This window comes from Carcharodon carcharias, chromosome 3, assembly GCF_017639515.1.
Source record: "Carcharodon carcharias isolate sCarCar2 chromosome 3, sCarCar2.pri, whole genome shotgun sequence".
NCBI lineage: Eukaryota > Metazoa > Chordata > Chondrichthyes > Lamniformes > Lamnidae > Carcharodon > Carcharodon carcharias.
Window position 1 is genome coordinate 64500231 of NC_054469.1, and position 18346 is coordinate 64518576.

The 18346-nt window shown below is 44.3% G+C and overlaps 1 protein-coding gene across 1 annotated transcript in view; it reads right to left on the reverse strand.

Moving 5' to 3' along the window:
• Positions 1–565: 565 nt before the first annotated feature.
• The window catches only part of LOC121276002 (zinc transporter ZIP12-like), a 95890-nt gene continuing 78109 nt past the window's right edge, over positions 566–18346 (reverse strand). Inside the window, exon 17 of the mRNA XM_041183946.1 lies at positions 566–694. Coding sequence (XP_041039880.1) covers positions 566–694 — 129 coding nt within the window. The remainder of the gene's footprint in view (positions 695–18346) is intronic.

Below are 18346 nucleotides of genomic sequence, written 5' to 3' on the forward strand. Positions count from 1 at the left end.
TAACTGTACCTTTTTTGTTTCCAAGAGGTGGAAAAGCTCATCTTAGACAAACAAATATGCTTGATTGCAATCTAACAGCAAAAAAATTACGTTTTAATAATATTTTTCAACATTACATGATTACATTGAACAAAATAGATTAGCTATCTACTGGAATGAGAAGTTGATATAAAGTCAGATTTTAATAAAACATACAGGGTGTGTATCAAAATTCTACTCAATTATTTTTGGTAGTAAACTAAATCTTAAAAGCTGTAAGTAAATTATTTTGGTTCAAATATGATTTTTCTCTTGTACTTATAACAAATTGTTAATGAACAGATCTACCAAATATATTTTTCAAAAAAACTGCTTCAGATTTGAGTTGTTAAAATGTTCATGGAAAACAATTGCAAAATAACTATTAAATATTAGTGATGATTTGTACGCCTTTCCTGGTCGTAGCTTCCATTGTCTCTAAGAACAATTTTTAGTTTCAAAAATCCAGTGCATTATATCAAATTGCAGTCAATTTTCTGTGCAGGCAGCTTTCATCTTTTGCTGGGGGACAGTACTTGAGATCATTTTATATGGTGAGCCTGTGTTCAAATAGGGCAAGAAGGAGTAGGCAAGCCCAACCCAGAAGCAGTCCAATGTTCTGAAAGATGAACATCAACCAGGGTTTTGTTGTTTTTACATGTGCCATCTCAGGAAGCTGTTATAAATGACACAAAATAAGGTTAACTTCTAAACATCATTGTATTCGGTGCAATATATTATTCCCTTAGCCTGTGAGGTGGAGAGATGAGATGCTAGCTGGTATCTGGTGGTCTGTAACCAGTCTGTAGCCTGTCTCTTGCCTCACCCCAGACAGCATGAATCTAAGGTGCAGTCTTGCGCCCTCCCCCTTGGCGAGTTTGCTGGCAAGGTGGGACTGTAATGAGCGGGGACCCAACCGCCTTGCCGCCTCCACACTGATGAAGTCCATAATGGGAAGGCCCATGGACTGTCATCCTGCCCCACTGCCAGTTGGGGCCCTTAAGTGGGCGGGATTGCTTGAAGGCTCTGAGAGGGCAGGGTGACTAACTTTTATGAAATAAAATAAGGGGCACTTTGACTGTGGGACCTGGTGGGGGTGGAGGATGCTGGTGACCCTAAGAACAAGGTTGTTAGGATGCTGGTGACCAAGAGCCACAATCCACCACCTCTCCACTGGCACAGCTATTCAATAGAGTTGTCGGGCTCTGATTGGCCAGCAGCTCTTGGTGAGCAGAACTTTCGTCCCCAGGGTCCTTGGTCCGAAGGGAAGACCTGCCCTTGGCTTGTAAGTGCCTGATGTGGTCGGCCTTCCCTAAAAGAAGTGACACAGGGCTCTTGCCAGCTCTCCAACTAATGGCTGAGACCGCTGTTGCCTCCAAAAGATTACGCCCCTAGTTTCCACGGTGTTTTGATACTTGGTCAAGCTCCATCATTGTAGTAATGTTTTAAGCAGGTAGTTTTAAATAAAGTCTCTTATATACAACAAATCATTGTAACATGTCTGATCCAAAAACAAAATTTGCCTCAAAATTATTAGGTTGGCAGAGGGCAGGAGTCAGCATTTGCAACTGTGTGCAGGCAGATATGTGGACTGGCTCCAGCTGATCATGTGAGTTTCTAATGGAATACAATGAATTGAATAATACATTTATTGTTTAAACATTGGCATTAGATAAATATCAGAAGGTAATGGCTCTCTGTAACAAAATGTTTCTTGAAGATTTTCAGTAATTATTTTCTTAATTACAGCACTGCCATTAATTTTAGCCTTCGTCATTTTTGATAATTATTAGGAGCAATGGGCTGCAGTTTCAGATGTTGTTAGTGACAACAGTACCATAACCAAGGAATACCATTAGGTGGTGCTAACATTGCATTTCCACACCACATCATCAGAAACTGATAAATAGCCAAAACTGATAAATAGGAGGCAAATAATAAAATTGTTCCATGCCATTGAAGGAATTGATATCAACCCTAACTTTTTCATGGATTCAGCTTATACTTCTTTCACATTTATGATTCATGATTAATGTCAGTTTACATACACATTTCATCATTGTTGTGATCTGTAAACTGTGTTGCAAGGTGGGCATAAATGTGAAAGCAATGCAGGTTGAATTCAGGAAACCCACTAAATGTAGTGCATCCTTCCCAACAGGATGCCAGGCAAGTCCATATGGTTATATTAAATGAAAATCTCCTCCTCTGCCCCAGTTCTCTCCTTGGTGTACAGTTTCCCTGTGGCCTTGCTGACAGAAACCATAAGGACTTGCCTGGCCTTCTGTTGGGAGGGGTATGCCACATTTGATAACTCACAGAACCTAATCCTCTGCCCAACTTGGGGCGTATAAGTGGGTGTGTGTTTAACTTGAGTCATGCTGGAATAATCTCCAGTGCTAGGAAGGATTCACGCAAGCACATCACAATTTAAAATGCTCCTATAATCAGACAGAGATAGAGAAATGCATACTTTTTAATTTTTTTTTATTCGTCCATGGGATGTGGGCATTGCTGGCCAAACCAGCATTTTTGTTGCCCGTCCCTAATAACCCTTAAGAATATGGTGGTGAGCCACTTAGAACCGCTGCAGACTATGTGGTGTAGGTACACCCACAATGCTCTGAGAGTTGGAGTTCCAGGATTTTAACCCAGTAACAGTGAAGGAACGGCGATATATTTCCAAGTCAGGATGGTGTGTAGCTTGGAGGGGAACTTGCAGGTGGTGGTGTTCCCATGCATTTGCTGTCTTTGTCCTTCTGGGTGGTATAGGTCACTCACAGGTTTGGAAGGTATTGTCAAAGGACTCTTGGTGAGATGCTGCAGTATATCTTGTCGATGGTACACACTGCTGCTACTGTGCACCGGTGGTGAAGGGGATGGATGTTGAAGGTGGTGGATGGGTTGCTAATCAAGTGGGCTGCTTTGTCCTAGATGGTGTTGAGTTTCTTGAGTGTTGTAGGAGTTGCACTTATCCAGGCAAGTGGAGAGTATTCCATCACACTCCTGACTTGTGTTTTGTAGATGGTGGGCAGACTTTGGGGAGTCAGGAGGTCAGTAACTCTCCACAGAGTTCCCAGCCTCTGACCTGCTCTTTTACTCACAGTATTTATTTGACCGGACCAGTTCGGTTTAGACTAAGGCTGTAATGAGGTCAGGAGCTGAGTGACCCTGGAAGAACCGAGCTTCAGTGAGCAGGTTATTGCTAAGTAAGTACCACTTGATAGCACCATCAACAGCCCCTTCCATCGTTTTCCTGATGATCGAGAGTTGACCAATGGGGCGGTAATTGGATTAGTCCTGCTTTTTGTGGGCAGGGCATACCTGGCAGTTTTCTACATTACCCGGTAGCTGCCAGTGTTGTAGCTGTACTGGAACAGCTTAGTTAGAGGTGTGGCAAGTTCTGGAGAACAAATCTTCAGTACTATTCCCAGTAAGTTCCTGGGATGGCAGGATTGTCGTATGAGAAGAGATTGGGCCGACTAGGCCTGTATTCACAAGAGTTTAGAAGAATAACAGGGGATCTCATTGAAATAAAATTCTGACAGGGCTGGACAGACCAGATGCAGGGAAAATGTTTCCTCAGGCTGGGGGCTTTAGGACAAGGGATCAGAGTCTCAGGATTTGGGGTAGACCATTTAGGACTGAGATGAGAAGAAACTTTTTCACTCAGAGGGTGATGAATCTGTGGAATTCTGTACCGCAAAAGGCTGTGGAGGCCAAGTCACTGAATATATTTAAGAAGGAAATAGATAGATTTCTAGACTGTAAAGGCATCAAGGGAAAAGGGGAGAGAGTGGGAGTATGGCCTTGAGAGAGAGGATCAGCCATGATCATATTGAATGGTGGTGCAGGCTCGAAGGGCCGAATTACCTATTCCTGCTTCTAGTTTTCCATAGCCTGTGCAGATCCAGCGCCTTTAGCCATTCCTTGATATCACGTGCAGTGAATAAAATTTGCTGAAGACTGACGTCGCTGATGCTGGGGACCTTAGGGGGAGGCAGAGATGGATCATCCATTCAGCACTTTTCGCTGAAAATGGTTGCAAATGCTTCAGCCTTGTATGTTGCACTCATGTGCTGGGCTCCTCCATCACTGAGGATGGGGATATTTGTGGAGTCTCCTCCTCCAGTTAGTCATTTAATTTTCCACCACCATTCACGACTGGATGTGGCAGGACTGCAGAGCTTAGGTCTGATCCATTAGTTGTGGGATTGCTCAGCTCTGTCTATCACTTGCTGTTCTCTGTTTGGCACGCAAGTAGTCCTGTGTTGTAGCTTCACCAGGTTGATACCTCATTTTTAGGAATGCCTGGTGCTGCTCCTGGCATGCCCTCCTGATTGAACCAGAGTTGATCCCCTGGCTTGGCGATAATGGTAGAGTGGGGAAATATGCTAGGCCACGAGGTTACAGATTGTGGTTAAATGCAATTCTGCTTCTGCTGATTGTCCACAGTGCCTCACAGATGCCCAGTTTTGAGTTGCTAGCTCTAAATCTGTCCCATTTAGCACAGTGGTAGTGCCATACTACACGATGGAGGGGGTCCTCAATGTGAAGTCAGGACTTTGTCTCCACAAGGACTGTATGGTAGTCAGTCTTACCAATGCTTCCATGAACTAGTGCATCTGCGACAGGTAGATCGGTGAAGGCAGCTAGGTTTTTCCCTTTTGTTGGTTCCTTCACCACTTGCCGCAGACCTAGTCTAGCAGTTATGTCCTTTAGGACTCAGCCAGCTTGGTCTGTAGTGGTGCTACCGAGCCACTCTTGGTGATGCACATTGAAGTCCCCCACCCAGAGTATATTCTGTGCCCTTGCCACCCTCATCTGAGGGTGGTGGTAGGTGGTAACCAGCAGGAGATTTCCTTGCCCATGTTTGATCTGATGCCACAGCTTCATGGGGTCTGGAGTCAATGATGAGGACGCCCAGGGTAACTCCCTCTTGACTGTTTACCACTGTGCTGCCACCCCTGCTGAGTCTGTCCTGTTGGTGAGACAGAACATACACAGGAATGGTGATAAGGACGTGATCTGTAAGGTATGATTCCATGAGGATGACTATGTCAGGCTGTTACTTGACTAGTCTGTGAGACTCTCCCAATTTTGGCACAAGCCCCCAGGTGTTTGTAAGAGGATTTTGCAGTGCCGACAGGGCTGGGTTTGCCCATGTTGTTTCCAGTGCCTAGGTGAATGCCAGCTGATTCATCTGGTTTATTCCTTTTTGTCGGTTTTGATACAACTGAGTGGCTTGCTGGCATTATAGAGGGCAGTTAAGAATCAACATATAGGCCAGATCCAGGTAAGGATGGTAGATTTCCTTCCCTGAAGGGCATTAGTGAACTCGATGGGTTTTTATGATAATCAACAATGGGTCATTACTACTGAGACTAGCATGTTAATTCCAGATTTATTAACTGAATTTAAATTCCACCAGCTGCTGTGGTGGGCTTTGAAACTTTGTCCCCAAAGCACATGTCACTAGATTACTAATTCCAATGACATTACCACTACATCACCACCATATGCATATATGGGGCTGTAGAGGTAATGGCTGTGTTGGTGGTCATTTTCCAAAATTCTATGCGCAGAATTTTCTGCCTGTCGGAGAAGCGGGCCCCGCTGCCATTTTACGTGGGCAGGCCAATTAACACCCGCCCAGCATGATGTCCAGTGGAAAGCGCCATGCGCTTCCTGTGCAGGTGGGAGGGGGATTCCCCAAAAGCGAGAGTGTACTCTTTCACGCATGTGCATGAAAGAGCGTACATTTCCCTGAGACTAAGTGCTGCCTCAGGGAGATGGCTTACACTTTTACAAATATGAAAAATAGAAAAAAAAATTCCCTAACATGTCCCCCTCATGTGACAATGTCACATGAGATGAGACATGTTCATAATTTATATAATGAGTTTATTAAACTTTTTTAAACCCTACATGAAATCTCATCCCGCCGGTGGATGAGGTTTGATGTTTTATCTATTTCCCGCCGGGGCTCCTGGCCTGCCCGCCAACATTAAGGTTGGACAGGCAGATCCTTTAATTGTATAATTGATCCTGTCAATGGCCTCAATTGGCCATTGACAAGTTGGCGGGCCCTCAGCTGATTTTGTTGCGCCCCCGTCTTCCTGAAAATTTAAATGGGCCGGAATGGTGTCAGGGGTTCTGCCCAATGTCATCCCATGTCATATTATGCATCAGCGAGCGGGCCCCGCCCCCTGCTCGCTGACAGCAAAATTCTGCCCTATGGGTTCTGGAACAGTTCCTGCAGATTGGAAGGTAGCAAATGGAACCCTATTATTTAAGAAAGGAGGGAGAGAGAAAACAGTGAACTATAAACCTGTTAGCCTGACATTAGTAGTAGGGAAAATGCCAAAATCTATTGTAAAGGATGTGATAACTGGGCACATAGAAAATAACAGTAGGACTGGGCAGAATCAACGTGGACTTATGATTATGAAAGGGAAATCATGTTTGACAAACCTGTTGACCTTTTTGAGGATGTAACTAGCAGAATAGATAAGGGGGAACCAGTGGATGTGGTGCATTTGGATTTCAGGAGGCTTGCGATAAGGTCCCACACAAACAAAATTAGCACACATGGGATTGGTGGTAATATATTGGCATGGATTGAGGATTGGTTAACGGACAAAAAACAGAGAGTAGGAAAGAGTGGACCATTTTCAGGTTGACAGGCTGTGACTAGTGGGGTACCACAAGGATCAGTGCTTGGGCCCCAGCTAATCTATATCAATGATCTGGATGTGGGGATTAAATGTAATATTTCCAAGTTTGCTAATGGCACAAAAGTCAGTGGGAATATGAGTTGTGAGGAGGATGAGAAGAGGCTTCAAAGAGATTTACAGAGGCTGAGTGAATGGGCAAGAACATGGAAGGTGAAACATAAGGTGGAAAAATGTGGAGTTTTCCACTTTGGTAGAATTAACGGAAATACAGAGTGCTTCTTAAATAATGAGAGATTGGGAAGTGTTGATGTCCAATGGGAGTGGGTGTCCTTGTTCATAACTCACTGAAAGCAAATAAGAAGGCAAATCACATATTAGCCTTTATTGCAAGAAAATTTGAGTACAGGAGGAAGGAAGTCTTGTTGCAATTCTATAGCCCCTTGGTGAGACCACACCTGGGGTATTGTGTACAGTTTTAATCTCCTTACCTATGGAAGGATATACTTGCCATAGAGAAAGTGCAACAAAAGTTCACCAGACTAATCCCTGGGTTGGCGGAATTGACCTGTTACGAGAGATTGAGGAGACTGGTCCTGTATTCTCCAGAGTTTAGAAGAATGAGAGTTGATCTCATTGAAGTATACAAAATTCTTACAGTGCTCGACAGGGTAGATGCAGGAAGAATCTTTCCCTAGGCTGGAGGGTCTCTAGAACCAGGGGGCACTCTCAGGATAAGAGGTGGACCATTTAGGACAAGATGAAGGGGAATTTCTATACTCAGATGTGGTGAACCTTTGGAATTCTCTATTCCAGAGGGGTGTGGATGTTCAGTCATTGAGTATATTCAAGACAGAGATTGATAGGTTTCTGGATAGTAAAGACATCAAGGGATAGTGCGGGAAAATGCCGCTGAGGTAGAAGATCAGCAATGATCTAATTGAATGGCAGAGCAGGCTTGATGGGCCAAATGGCTTACTACTGCTTCTTTGTCCCTAGATTGTGGCTAAACTCTGCTTATTTTCCTTCCTGAAAAGTAACTGTTCTCATAATATTTAAGGAATCAAGTAAAGCAAATAAAAGAAGCAACAAAAGTAAATGCCAAATCATTGACCTAAATTACTGCCAGTGCTATGCCTTACTGGTCTCTGTATGCTCATTGAGATCTCATATCGGCTGAGGAAGCTTCAGGCCCCTCAGCCTTCTGCCTCTGGTCTATGTTACATTTCTCAGCTCATGACTTTTACTTTGCTTTGGGCATATCTATTGTCTCTAACTATTCAAATGTCTGTGCTATGTAACCTGCTCCAAATATCAGCTACTGCCAATACTAGTGACATAATGCAGGATCATCCCAGATATGCACTAAGTGTGGTAGCAGGTGAGAAAAAGAATGTTTTGCGCACCAGCTGCAATGGCTTCTTTTCACGCCGTATCATCCCAATCCCGCCTCATGAATCTTGCATTCTGGGGAAACACCGTTTTGATGGCATGCGGTCTCTCAGTTACCTGCCACACCATCACCTCACTGCTTCCTCATGCAGAGCGCCATATTTAAAATGCAGCCACGTGCACGCCCCTCAGTGCTTCCAACCCATGACTGCTGCACAGAAGACATGGCCCCAAAAGGAAAGAAGACTGCAGCCCCCTCAATTCAGTGATGCGTCCCTGGAACGCCTTTTGAATGCCCGTGGAGGCCTGTCACGATGTCTTCTAGCCCTGCTCTGGCCGCAGGAGGGGCAACACCATTACCGCTTCCGCTTGGTAGGTGATGGCTGTGGTGTTCAATGCCAATGCTTTACAGAGGAGGTTGGCCTTCCAATACAGAAAGAGGATGAATAATCTTATCAGTGCCGCCAGTGTAAGGCAACCATCTCATCACTCTAAACATACACACTTGCAAGCCCCCCCCACATTCTCTGGCATCTCATTCACTGGCAACTCAAGGAACATCACCACTCACTCTCTCACACACACTCTTACATCTCCATTTGGTCTCATCTCTTCTGGAGACTGCCTCCTCAGCCCTCACCATGTTGAGGCCACTTGCACAGATCAACTTGAGCCCTCACACACACCCTGGGATACGCCCCTTCCCCCGGACAGCCCTCACCCTGCAGCCTCTTTCCTTGCCTCATGCCACTTCTTGCTCTTCCCCAAGCAATCCCTAGCCCTGCAGCTAGTGAAAAGCCACCTCCGGCCTTATGGCTGGTGTGGTAGTTAGAGACCTGCCCATGAGCCCCCTAAAAGTGATGTGGTGCTGTCTGCAAAGCCTGGCACTAATGATCGTGAGTGCTGCCCAAAGCAAGGTAGGCAAACAAACCTCGAAACCCGAGCAAAGTGCAGCTCGCCAGGTGCATGCCCTTTATGTATAGTTGTGAAACACGTCAGCGTGATTGCATACCGACATGCTCGGATGATCCAGCAAGGGGGGATGATTCCGGTGAGTTGGGTTTATAATGAAATGCAGATGTATTACAGTGAAGTTCCCGCTGCCAACACACAGGGAAAATTCTACCCATAGGCATTCTACACAAGTCTATGTTCTCCCTTTAGTGCTACGAAATAGCTGTTGCATTGTGGCTTTGTGTTGAAATGAGGTAATTTGCTGCTCAAAGCGATCTTGTCAGATTATCTTGTCCCCCACTTATTCCTCCTTTATTCACCAAAGCTTCAGTGGGACCTGGATAGTTGGCTTTATGTAGTGGCGAACAGTAGTTCTCGAGTTGTGAACTACCACCCCCAGAGAGTTGCCTGTTGTCTCCACTCTGCTTTCATTGATAATTCCACTTCCCAATGATTTGTTCCGAGAGGAGTTTTTCCCAAGTGATATGGGTGGGACTTTCTGTTCTGTCTCAGATCAGGAGCTCCAATACAATCCACTCCTGGAATCAAACAGCAGCATCAGTCAGGTGCTGGAGCCAGGTTCACGTGTGAGAAACACTTCAGGGACTTCCTAAAGGCGAATTGTGCTTTACCAAATTTGATTGAGTTTTTTGATGAGGTAACAGAGAGGATTATTGTACATGGATTTGATAAAGGCTACATAATAGGCCTCACAGCAAATATGAAGCCCAAGAAATAAGCGGGCCAGTGGCAGCATGGATACAAAGTTGGATTAGTGACAGGAAACAGGGAGTAGTTTTTTGAGTGGAGGCAGCTATACTGTGGGGTTTCCCAAGGGTTGATACGAGGGCCACTGACCACTGCTTTGCTTGATGAAACGTAGGGACACAGGAACAGGAGAAGGCCATTCAACACATCTAGCCCACCCCGCCATTCAATACGACCATGGCTGATCGAACACTTCAATGTCTTTTACCCAGACTATCCCCATAACCCTTTACGTTATTGTTAATCAGACATCTATCAATCTCTATTTTAAACATACTCAATGACTGAGCTTCCACGGCCTTCTGGGGTAGCAAGTTCCAAAGATTCACAGCCTTCTGAGTGAGGAAATTTCTCCTCATCTTGGTCCTAAGTGGCTTCCTCCTTATTTTAAAATTATATCCCCTGGTTCTAGACTCCCCAACCAGGGGAAACATCTTACCTACATCTACCCTGTCTATCCCTTTCAGTATTTTATAGCTTTCAATGAGACCACCTCATGATTATCTAAGTATCCATTTATCACATCCTTTATAATAGATTCTAGCATGTTCCCTACTACTGATGTAGGGTTAACAGGTGTGCAGTTCTCTATTTTCTCTCTCCCTCCCTTCTTAAATAGTGGAGTGATATTTGCTACCTTCCAATCTTCAGGAACCATTTCAGAAACTATAGATGTTTGGAAAATGATCACCAATGCAACCATTAACTTATACTTATTAATGACCAAGGCTTGGGGATGCACAGCACAATTTCAAAATTTGCAGCTGACACAAAACTTGGAAATATTGTCAAATGCGAGGAGGAAAGTGGAAGACTTCAAGTGGACATAGGCAGACTGGGGAATGGGCAAACACATGGCAGATGCAATTTAACACAGAGAAGTGTGAAGTAATACATTTTGAAAGGAAGAATAAAGAGAGATAATATAAAATAAAGCCTACAATTCTAAAGTGTGTGCAAGAGCAGAGAGGCCTGGGGGTATATGTGCATGAATCATTGAAGGTGTCACAGTAGGTTTCGAGAGTGATTAAAGAGGCATAATAACGATCCTGGGCTTGTTGTCCATATGGTTCCAACACCACCTAAACAGTACCAACATAATTGGGATGTTATTCCAAAATCTACATCCACTCCTATGCTGGTTTTTCTGTTGAAAATTTACAAAGAAAATTTTCTGTGTACCTAATTAGATCTTGCCAGAGTGTGAAAAAGTGAATTGATTAAAACAGGCTGGCAGAGGATGGTAGGTGGTTATTTAGAGGGCTGGCATGGGGAAACATGATGCCATGGTGGGCATGGCAGAGCAGCATTTAATGGAACCAGGAGGGGTTCTCATGCCCCTCCCAGTTCCACCAAAATTATTCCAGCATGAGAGATGGTGGCGTAGTAATAATGCTGCTGGACTAATAATCCGAAGACCCAGGCTAATGCTCTGGTGATGGGTTTGAATCCCACTATGGCAGCTGGTGAATTTGAATTCAGTTAATAAATCTGGGATATAAAGCTAGTCTCAGTAATGGTGGCCAGGAAACTATCATTGTTGCAAAAAAAAACCCCTCTTATTCACTAACGTCCTTTAGGGAAGGAAATCTGCCATCTTTATCTGGTCTGCATGCGACTCCAGAATAACAACAATGTGGTGACCTCTGTAATGGCAAGCCACTCAGTTCAAGGGCAATTAGAGATGGGCACCAAATGCTGACCTTGTCAGTGATGCCCGTGTCCCATGATTAAAGAAAAAATAACAAAATCAATTTTAAACATTTTTCTGGCTGTTTTGTGATCAGACATCAGTACATCTAGACAAAATGTTTGAATCACGAGCTCTGGTCATGTGTCCCCAATTGCAGATGTGGTCCTAACCATACCTACGGGACCCAATTGGATGGGACAGAGTCCTGTTGCTTGTTTCAGGCAGACACTGCAAACACCCAGAAGTAAGCCTCTGATAAATTTACAACAAGCCAATCACTGGAGTTAATGGGCGGTTGCCAACCAGAGAAGAGAAAAAGATTGGTGAAGACAAATGTAGGTCCTTACAGTCAGAAACAGGGGAATTTATAATGGGGAACAAAGAAATGGCTGACCAACTAAATACATACTTTGGTTCTGTCTTCACAAAGGAGGACGCTAATAACATACCAGAAATGTTGGGGAACATAGGATTTAGTGAGAGGGAGGAACTGAAAGAAATCAGTATTAGTAGGGAACTGGTGTTGGGGAAATTGATGGGATTAAAACTGATAAATCCCCAGGGCCTGATAATCTACATCCCAGAGTATTTAAGGTAGAAATGGTGGATGCATTGGTGGTCAACTTCCGAGATTCTATAGACTCTGAAACAATTCCTACGGATTGGAGGATAGCTAATGTAACCCCACTATTTAAAAAGGGAGGTAGAGAGAAAACAGGGAATTATAGACCAGTTAGCCTGGCATCGGTAGCGGGGAAAATTCTAGAGTCCATTATAAAAGATTTAATATCTGAGCACTTGGAAAACAGCAGCAGAATCGGACAGAGTCAGCATGGATTTACGAAAGGGAAAGCATGTTTGACAAATCTATTGGAAATTTTAGAGGATGTAACTAGTAGCGTTGATGAGGGGGAGCCAGTGGATGTGGTCTATTTGGACATTCAGAAACTTTCGACAAAGTCCCACAAAAGAGATTGGCATGTAAAATTAAAGCGTGTGGGATTGGGGGTAGTGTATTGAGATGGATAGAAAACTGGTTGGCAGATAGGAAACAAAGAGTAGGAATAAATGGGTCTTTTTCTGAATGACAGGCAGTGACTAGTGGGGTACTGCAGGGATCAGTGCTGGGACCCTAGCTATTCACAATATATATTAATGATTTAGAGGAGGGAACTAAATGTAATATCCCCAAATTTGCAGATGACACAAAGCTGGAGGGTGAGCTGTGAGGAGGATGCAGAGATGCTTCAGTGTGATTTGGACAAGCTGAGTGAGTGGGCAAATGCATGACAGATGCAGTATAATGTGGATAAATGTGAGGTTATCCACTTTGGTGGCAAAAACAGGAAGGCAGATTATTATCTGAAAGGCTATAAATTGAGAGAGGGGACTGTGCAACGAGACCTGGGTGTCCTCATACACCAGTCGCTGAAGGTAAGCATGCAGGTGCAACAGGTGGTAAAGAAGGCAAATGGTATGCTGGCCTTCATAACGAGAGGATTCAAGTGCAGGAGCAGGGATGTCTTGCTGCAATTATACAGGGCCTTGGTGAGACCACACTTGGAATATTGTGTGCAGTTTTGGTCTCCTTATCTGAGGAAGGATGTTCTTGCTAAAGAGGGAGTGCAGGTTTACCAGACTGATTCCTGGGATGGTGGGACTGACATGTGAGGAAAGATTGAGTCGGTTAGGATTATATTCGCTGGAGTTCAGAAGAATGAGGGGGGATCTCATAGAAACCTATAAAATTCTAACAGGACTAGAAGGGTAGATGCAGGAAGGATGTTCCCGATGGTAGGGGAGTCCAGAATCAGGAGTCACAGTCTGAGGATATGGGGTAGAACATTTAGGACTGAGATGAGGAGAAATTTCTTCATCCAGAGAGTGGTGAGCCTGTGGAAATCACTATCACAGAAAGTAGTTCAGACCAAAACATTGTATGTTTTCAAGAAGGGGTTAGAAGGGGCAAAAGGGATCAAAGGATATGGGGAGAAAACGGGAGCAGGCTATTGAGTTGGATGATCAGCCATGATCATAATGAATGGTGGAGCAGGCTCGAAGGGCCAAATGGCCTACTCCTGCTCCTAGTTTGTATGTTTCTATGTCATGTTTCAATGTTGGCTATCAGGCCTATTTGAAGACTTTTATTGCCCTATTAATACTGATTTTTCCCAAGTGAGAATCAATGCTAGTGATTATCATCTCCTGGATGGATATCTGAAGACATTAAGATGGGAGCATAAGATACAGGAAGAGTACTTTCTGTATTATATAATGGCTCTCGGACTTTAGTTTCTCTTTAGCATAAATTCCAGTTTCTAGGAATTGGATTTTGGGGTCAGAATTTGAGTTGGGTGCGTGCAGAATTTGCCGCAGTGGCCTGAATATTAGTTCCTTGCAATGATGCCAACCCTGAACCATTTTGAATGAGGGTCAAATCGGCTTCCCGCCAGGAAGCAGTGAGCAGTCTATCAAGGCTAGTTATATTTAACTAAGGGGCCAATGAAGACCCAGTTCCCTTGCCAACTGGAATTTCCAGTCAGCAACGTGAGCAACCCACATTGGCCTGGACCACCAACATTGTGGGTGCACGATGAGGGTGTAGAGGGGTTCACGATGGATCAAGAGAGGGAGCCGTGCCACACCCATAATGGCTTCTATGCCACAGCTGCAGCCATTGGACATCCCCTGGAGAAGTTGTCCCTCCAGGATCATGGCCAACATTTTAGCATTTAAAAAATTAAAAATAACTTGTCTCTGCACTTTGTCTCTGCGTCTTCACTTTGGTTGCTCCCACCTTGGCCAGTAAGGCCGACAATCACCGAATGCTGGAAGGCCACAGAGCCCATCTGCTGCCCCTGATTGGATGTTGAGCCTGATTCCTGGCCTTTAACTGGCTGGAACATTGAGGATTACGGTAAGTGTGCTGAAAGCACACCGTGCGGGCTTGGGACCTGGAACAAACTCTCATTTCCAGTTCCCAACCTCCGATTAAAAATTCAGCTCCAGAAGTTAGATTCATAACATAGGACAATAAGAAGTAGCCAGATTCGAAAGAATGAGACGGGAATTATGAACCAGCGCTAAATTTTATAAGGCACTGTTGTAAGAAATAGAAAAAAAAAATCATTTTTAAAAATGCATTCATGGGATGTGGATTTCACTGGCTGGGTCAGCATTTTATTGCCTATCCCTAGTTGCCCTTGAGAAGGTGCTGGTGAGCTGTCTTCTTGAACCTCTGCAGTTCATGTGGTGTAGGCACACCCACAATGCTGTTAGGAAGGGAGTTCCAGGATTTTGCGATAGTCAAGGAACGGCGATATAAGTCAGGATGGTGAGTGACTTGGAGCGGAACTTCCAGTTGACGTTGTTCCCATCTATCTTCTGCCCTTGTCCTTCTAGATGGTAGTGGTCATGGGTTTGGAAGGTGCTGTCGAAGGAGCCTTGGTGAATTCCTGCAGTGCATCTTGTAGATGGTACACACTGCTACTACTGTGCGTCAGTGGTGGAGGGAGTGAATGATTGTAGATGTGGTGCCAATCAAGCAGGCTGCTTTGTCCTGGACGATGTCAAGCTTCTTGAGTGTTGTGGGAGCTGCAGTCATCCAGGCAAGTGGGAATTATTCCATCAACACAACCGCCTTTGTGCCTTGTAGATGGTGGACAGGCTTTGGGGATTCAGGAGGTGAGTTACTAGTCACATGATTCCTAGCGACTGACCTGTTCTTTTGGCCACAGTATTTATATGGCTAGTCCAGTTCAGTTTCTGGTCAATGGTAACCCCCAGGATGTTAATAATGGGGAATTCAGTGATGGCAATGCCATTGAACATCAAGGGGCAATGGTTGGATTCTCTCTTGTTAGAGATGGTCATTGCCTGACACTTGTGTGGCACGAATGTTACTTGCCACTTGTCAGCCCAAGCCCGGACATTGTCCAGATCTTTCTGCATTTGGACATAGAGTGCTTCAGTATCTGAGGAGTCGCAAATTGTGCTGAACATCATGCAATCAGCAGTGAACATCCCCATTTCTGACCTTATGATGGAAGGAAGGTCAGATGAAGCAGTTATGATGAAATAGCTGAAGATGGTTGGGCCAAGGACACTACCCTGAGGAACTCCTGCAGTGATGTCCTGGAGCTGAGATGATTGACCTCCAACAACCACAACCATTTTCCTTTGTGCTGGGTATGACTCCAACCAGTGGAGAGTTTTCCCCCTGATTCCCATTGGCTCCAGTTTTGCTAGGGCTCCCTGATGCCACACACTACAATATGTCTACAATATTTAACGAAAGACTATCCATGCTGTGATCAACACATCTATTTACCTCTGAATATAAACTTATTCACCTGCATAAATAGTAAACTAAGGAGTACAATGATCATTTTAAAATTTAAGGTCAAGGTGTTTTAAATTAAAATATGTTTTTATATGTATGAACAGTATGTTCATTCTATCAAAAACATGGTGTGATTTCTGAGCTCTTCCATCACTCTGCTATTTGCTATCCTGGATACAATTTGCAAATCAACAATGCTTTTATTCTGCCCGCTTCATTATTCCTCAGTGCAGATAACATTGCCAAAGCCCAGACAGCCTGCAGTCTTGTGTGCATGAGTCTACAAGCTAATCTGAAACAAATTGTTCTGTGATCTCCATCAAGAACAGGTAAATGAGCAGATTCAGAAAATATATCATGAACGATATGTGCCAACCTGGTGAAACTACAACACACGATAACATGCACACTGTCGACAGAACCAAATGATCCCACAGCCAACAGACCTGAGAAAAGGTCGGCCTCTCTGGACATCCAGTTGTCAATGGAAGTTGACACTTAAGCAACTAATTTAAGGAAAAGGCTCCATAAATATCCCCACCCTCAATGATGGTGGAGCTCAGTGCATTATGTTCAAAAGACAAGGCTGAAGCATTTGCAACTATCTATAGACAAAAGTGCCCAGGGGATGATCTTTATGCCAGTCTTCAGCCAATTTGATTAACTTCATGTGCCATCAGGGGATGGCTGCGTGCACTAGACTCAGCAGAGGCTACAGGACCCAACAACATCCCAGCTGTTAACCTGTGATCCAGGACACGCTGTACCACTAGCTCCAAGTTCCTGTCCAAGTTACACACTATACTGACTTGGACTTATGTCGCCATTACTTAATTGTCACTGAGTCAACGTCCTGGAACTCCTTACTTAATAGTACTGTTTATAAACTTTCACCACATTTCATGAAGACTCACAACCACCAACTCCTTGAGGAAAACTAGGAATAGGCAATAAATAGTGGCTTTGCCAGTGTTGCTGATCCTTAAATTGAATTTTAAAAAAAATTGCAACTGAGATTTATATGGAACAACAAAAACATTAGATATAGTACAGTTAGAAATACAATACTCATTTCTATTTGTTTATATTTTTTAATGTTTTTTCTTTGTATGACTTAATTTGTTGTGTTGGGAAAGCCTCTATTTTTGAATTTTGAGGGGTGTGTTTTTGCCTCAGTACTTTGCTTCATCAATTTTCTAGTCAGTTTGCTTTGATAAGACATCATATAAAGATGCAAGAGTGTACATATCCTTGAAGGTTCTTAAAATGCAGCATAATGGAAGTGAAGAAGATTATGCAATCAGCCTAATAGGGTCACGATACTAAGGCATTCTGGCCTTGCCTATCATTATGCTGGGATCTGCATTTGGACATATCAAAGGAGTCCTGTAATCTCTAGAATCACAGAATCATAGGGCAGAATCTTCTGTTTGGCGTGTGGGGGTCATTCCGATCAATCGTTCAGCAGGCGCACGCCGGAGTCAGCTGCGCACCCGCCGAACTGTCAAAGGCCTGTTAAGGCCATTAATAAAACAATGTAGGCAATTGACAGGGCTTCCCATCCAACCTTAGGGTTGGGGGGCATGTGAAGAGCCCAAGCGGCATTCACGTTTTGCATGAAACCTCATCCACGGGCAGGATGAGGTTTCATGAAGGTTTTATTAAATAAGAAAAATTTTGAACATTTATAAACATGTTCCAGCTCATATAACACTGTCACATGAGGGGGCATGTATGAACAATTTTATTTCTTATTTTTTCCAACTTTAGAACTGTACTTAATCTCCTTGAGGCAGCTCCGTGCCTCAGTGAGATTTCTGCGCTTTTTCGCGCGCATGAGCGGAAGAGCGCAGGCCCCGACTCTCTTTCCTCCCCCCGCCCGCACAGGTAGCGACCGGGCATGCGTCTCGCTGGGCGGGCCTTAATTTGCCCGCCCATGTCAAATGGTGGCGCGCAGCCGATCATGGATGGCGATTGGCTCCGCCCTGGCCCGTGCCTGACCGGCCTGCCCATAGAATGGTTTCAGTATGGAAGGAGGCCATTCAGCCTGTCCTGCTGCTGCTGGCTCGCTGTAGGTTCAATTTTCCTATTAACATTCCCTTGCCTTCTCCCTGTGGTCCTGCACATTCTTCGTTTTTAGATAATGAATGATTCATTACCTCATGTAGGATTCAAAATGCTGTCCTCGGGACTAAGAGTCCTATTGTTTACCAAATGAGATACCTGGGCCTCCACTTTGTAATTGTAATTTCTCTTTTACAGTTAGCTGCTGCAGCCCTTTAAGGGCTACGTGTGTGTGCAACTCTGCAACCATGCCAAACCCCGCCCGCAACCACAAAAATGCTGCAGGCATTTCCCTACAGCCTAATCAACATGGAACTGGACACTTTATGCAGAAATAAGCTACAATCTGCTCCCTCCACTCTGGACATTAGTGCTTCCATTACGCAGCTGCACAGCTCCACATTTGTGTTATTTGAAAATTGGGTCCATTATATTAACAAA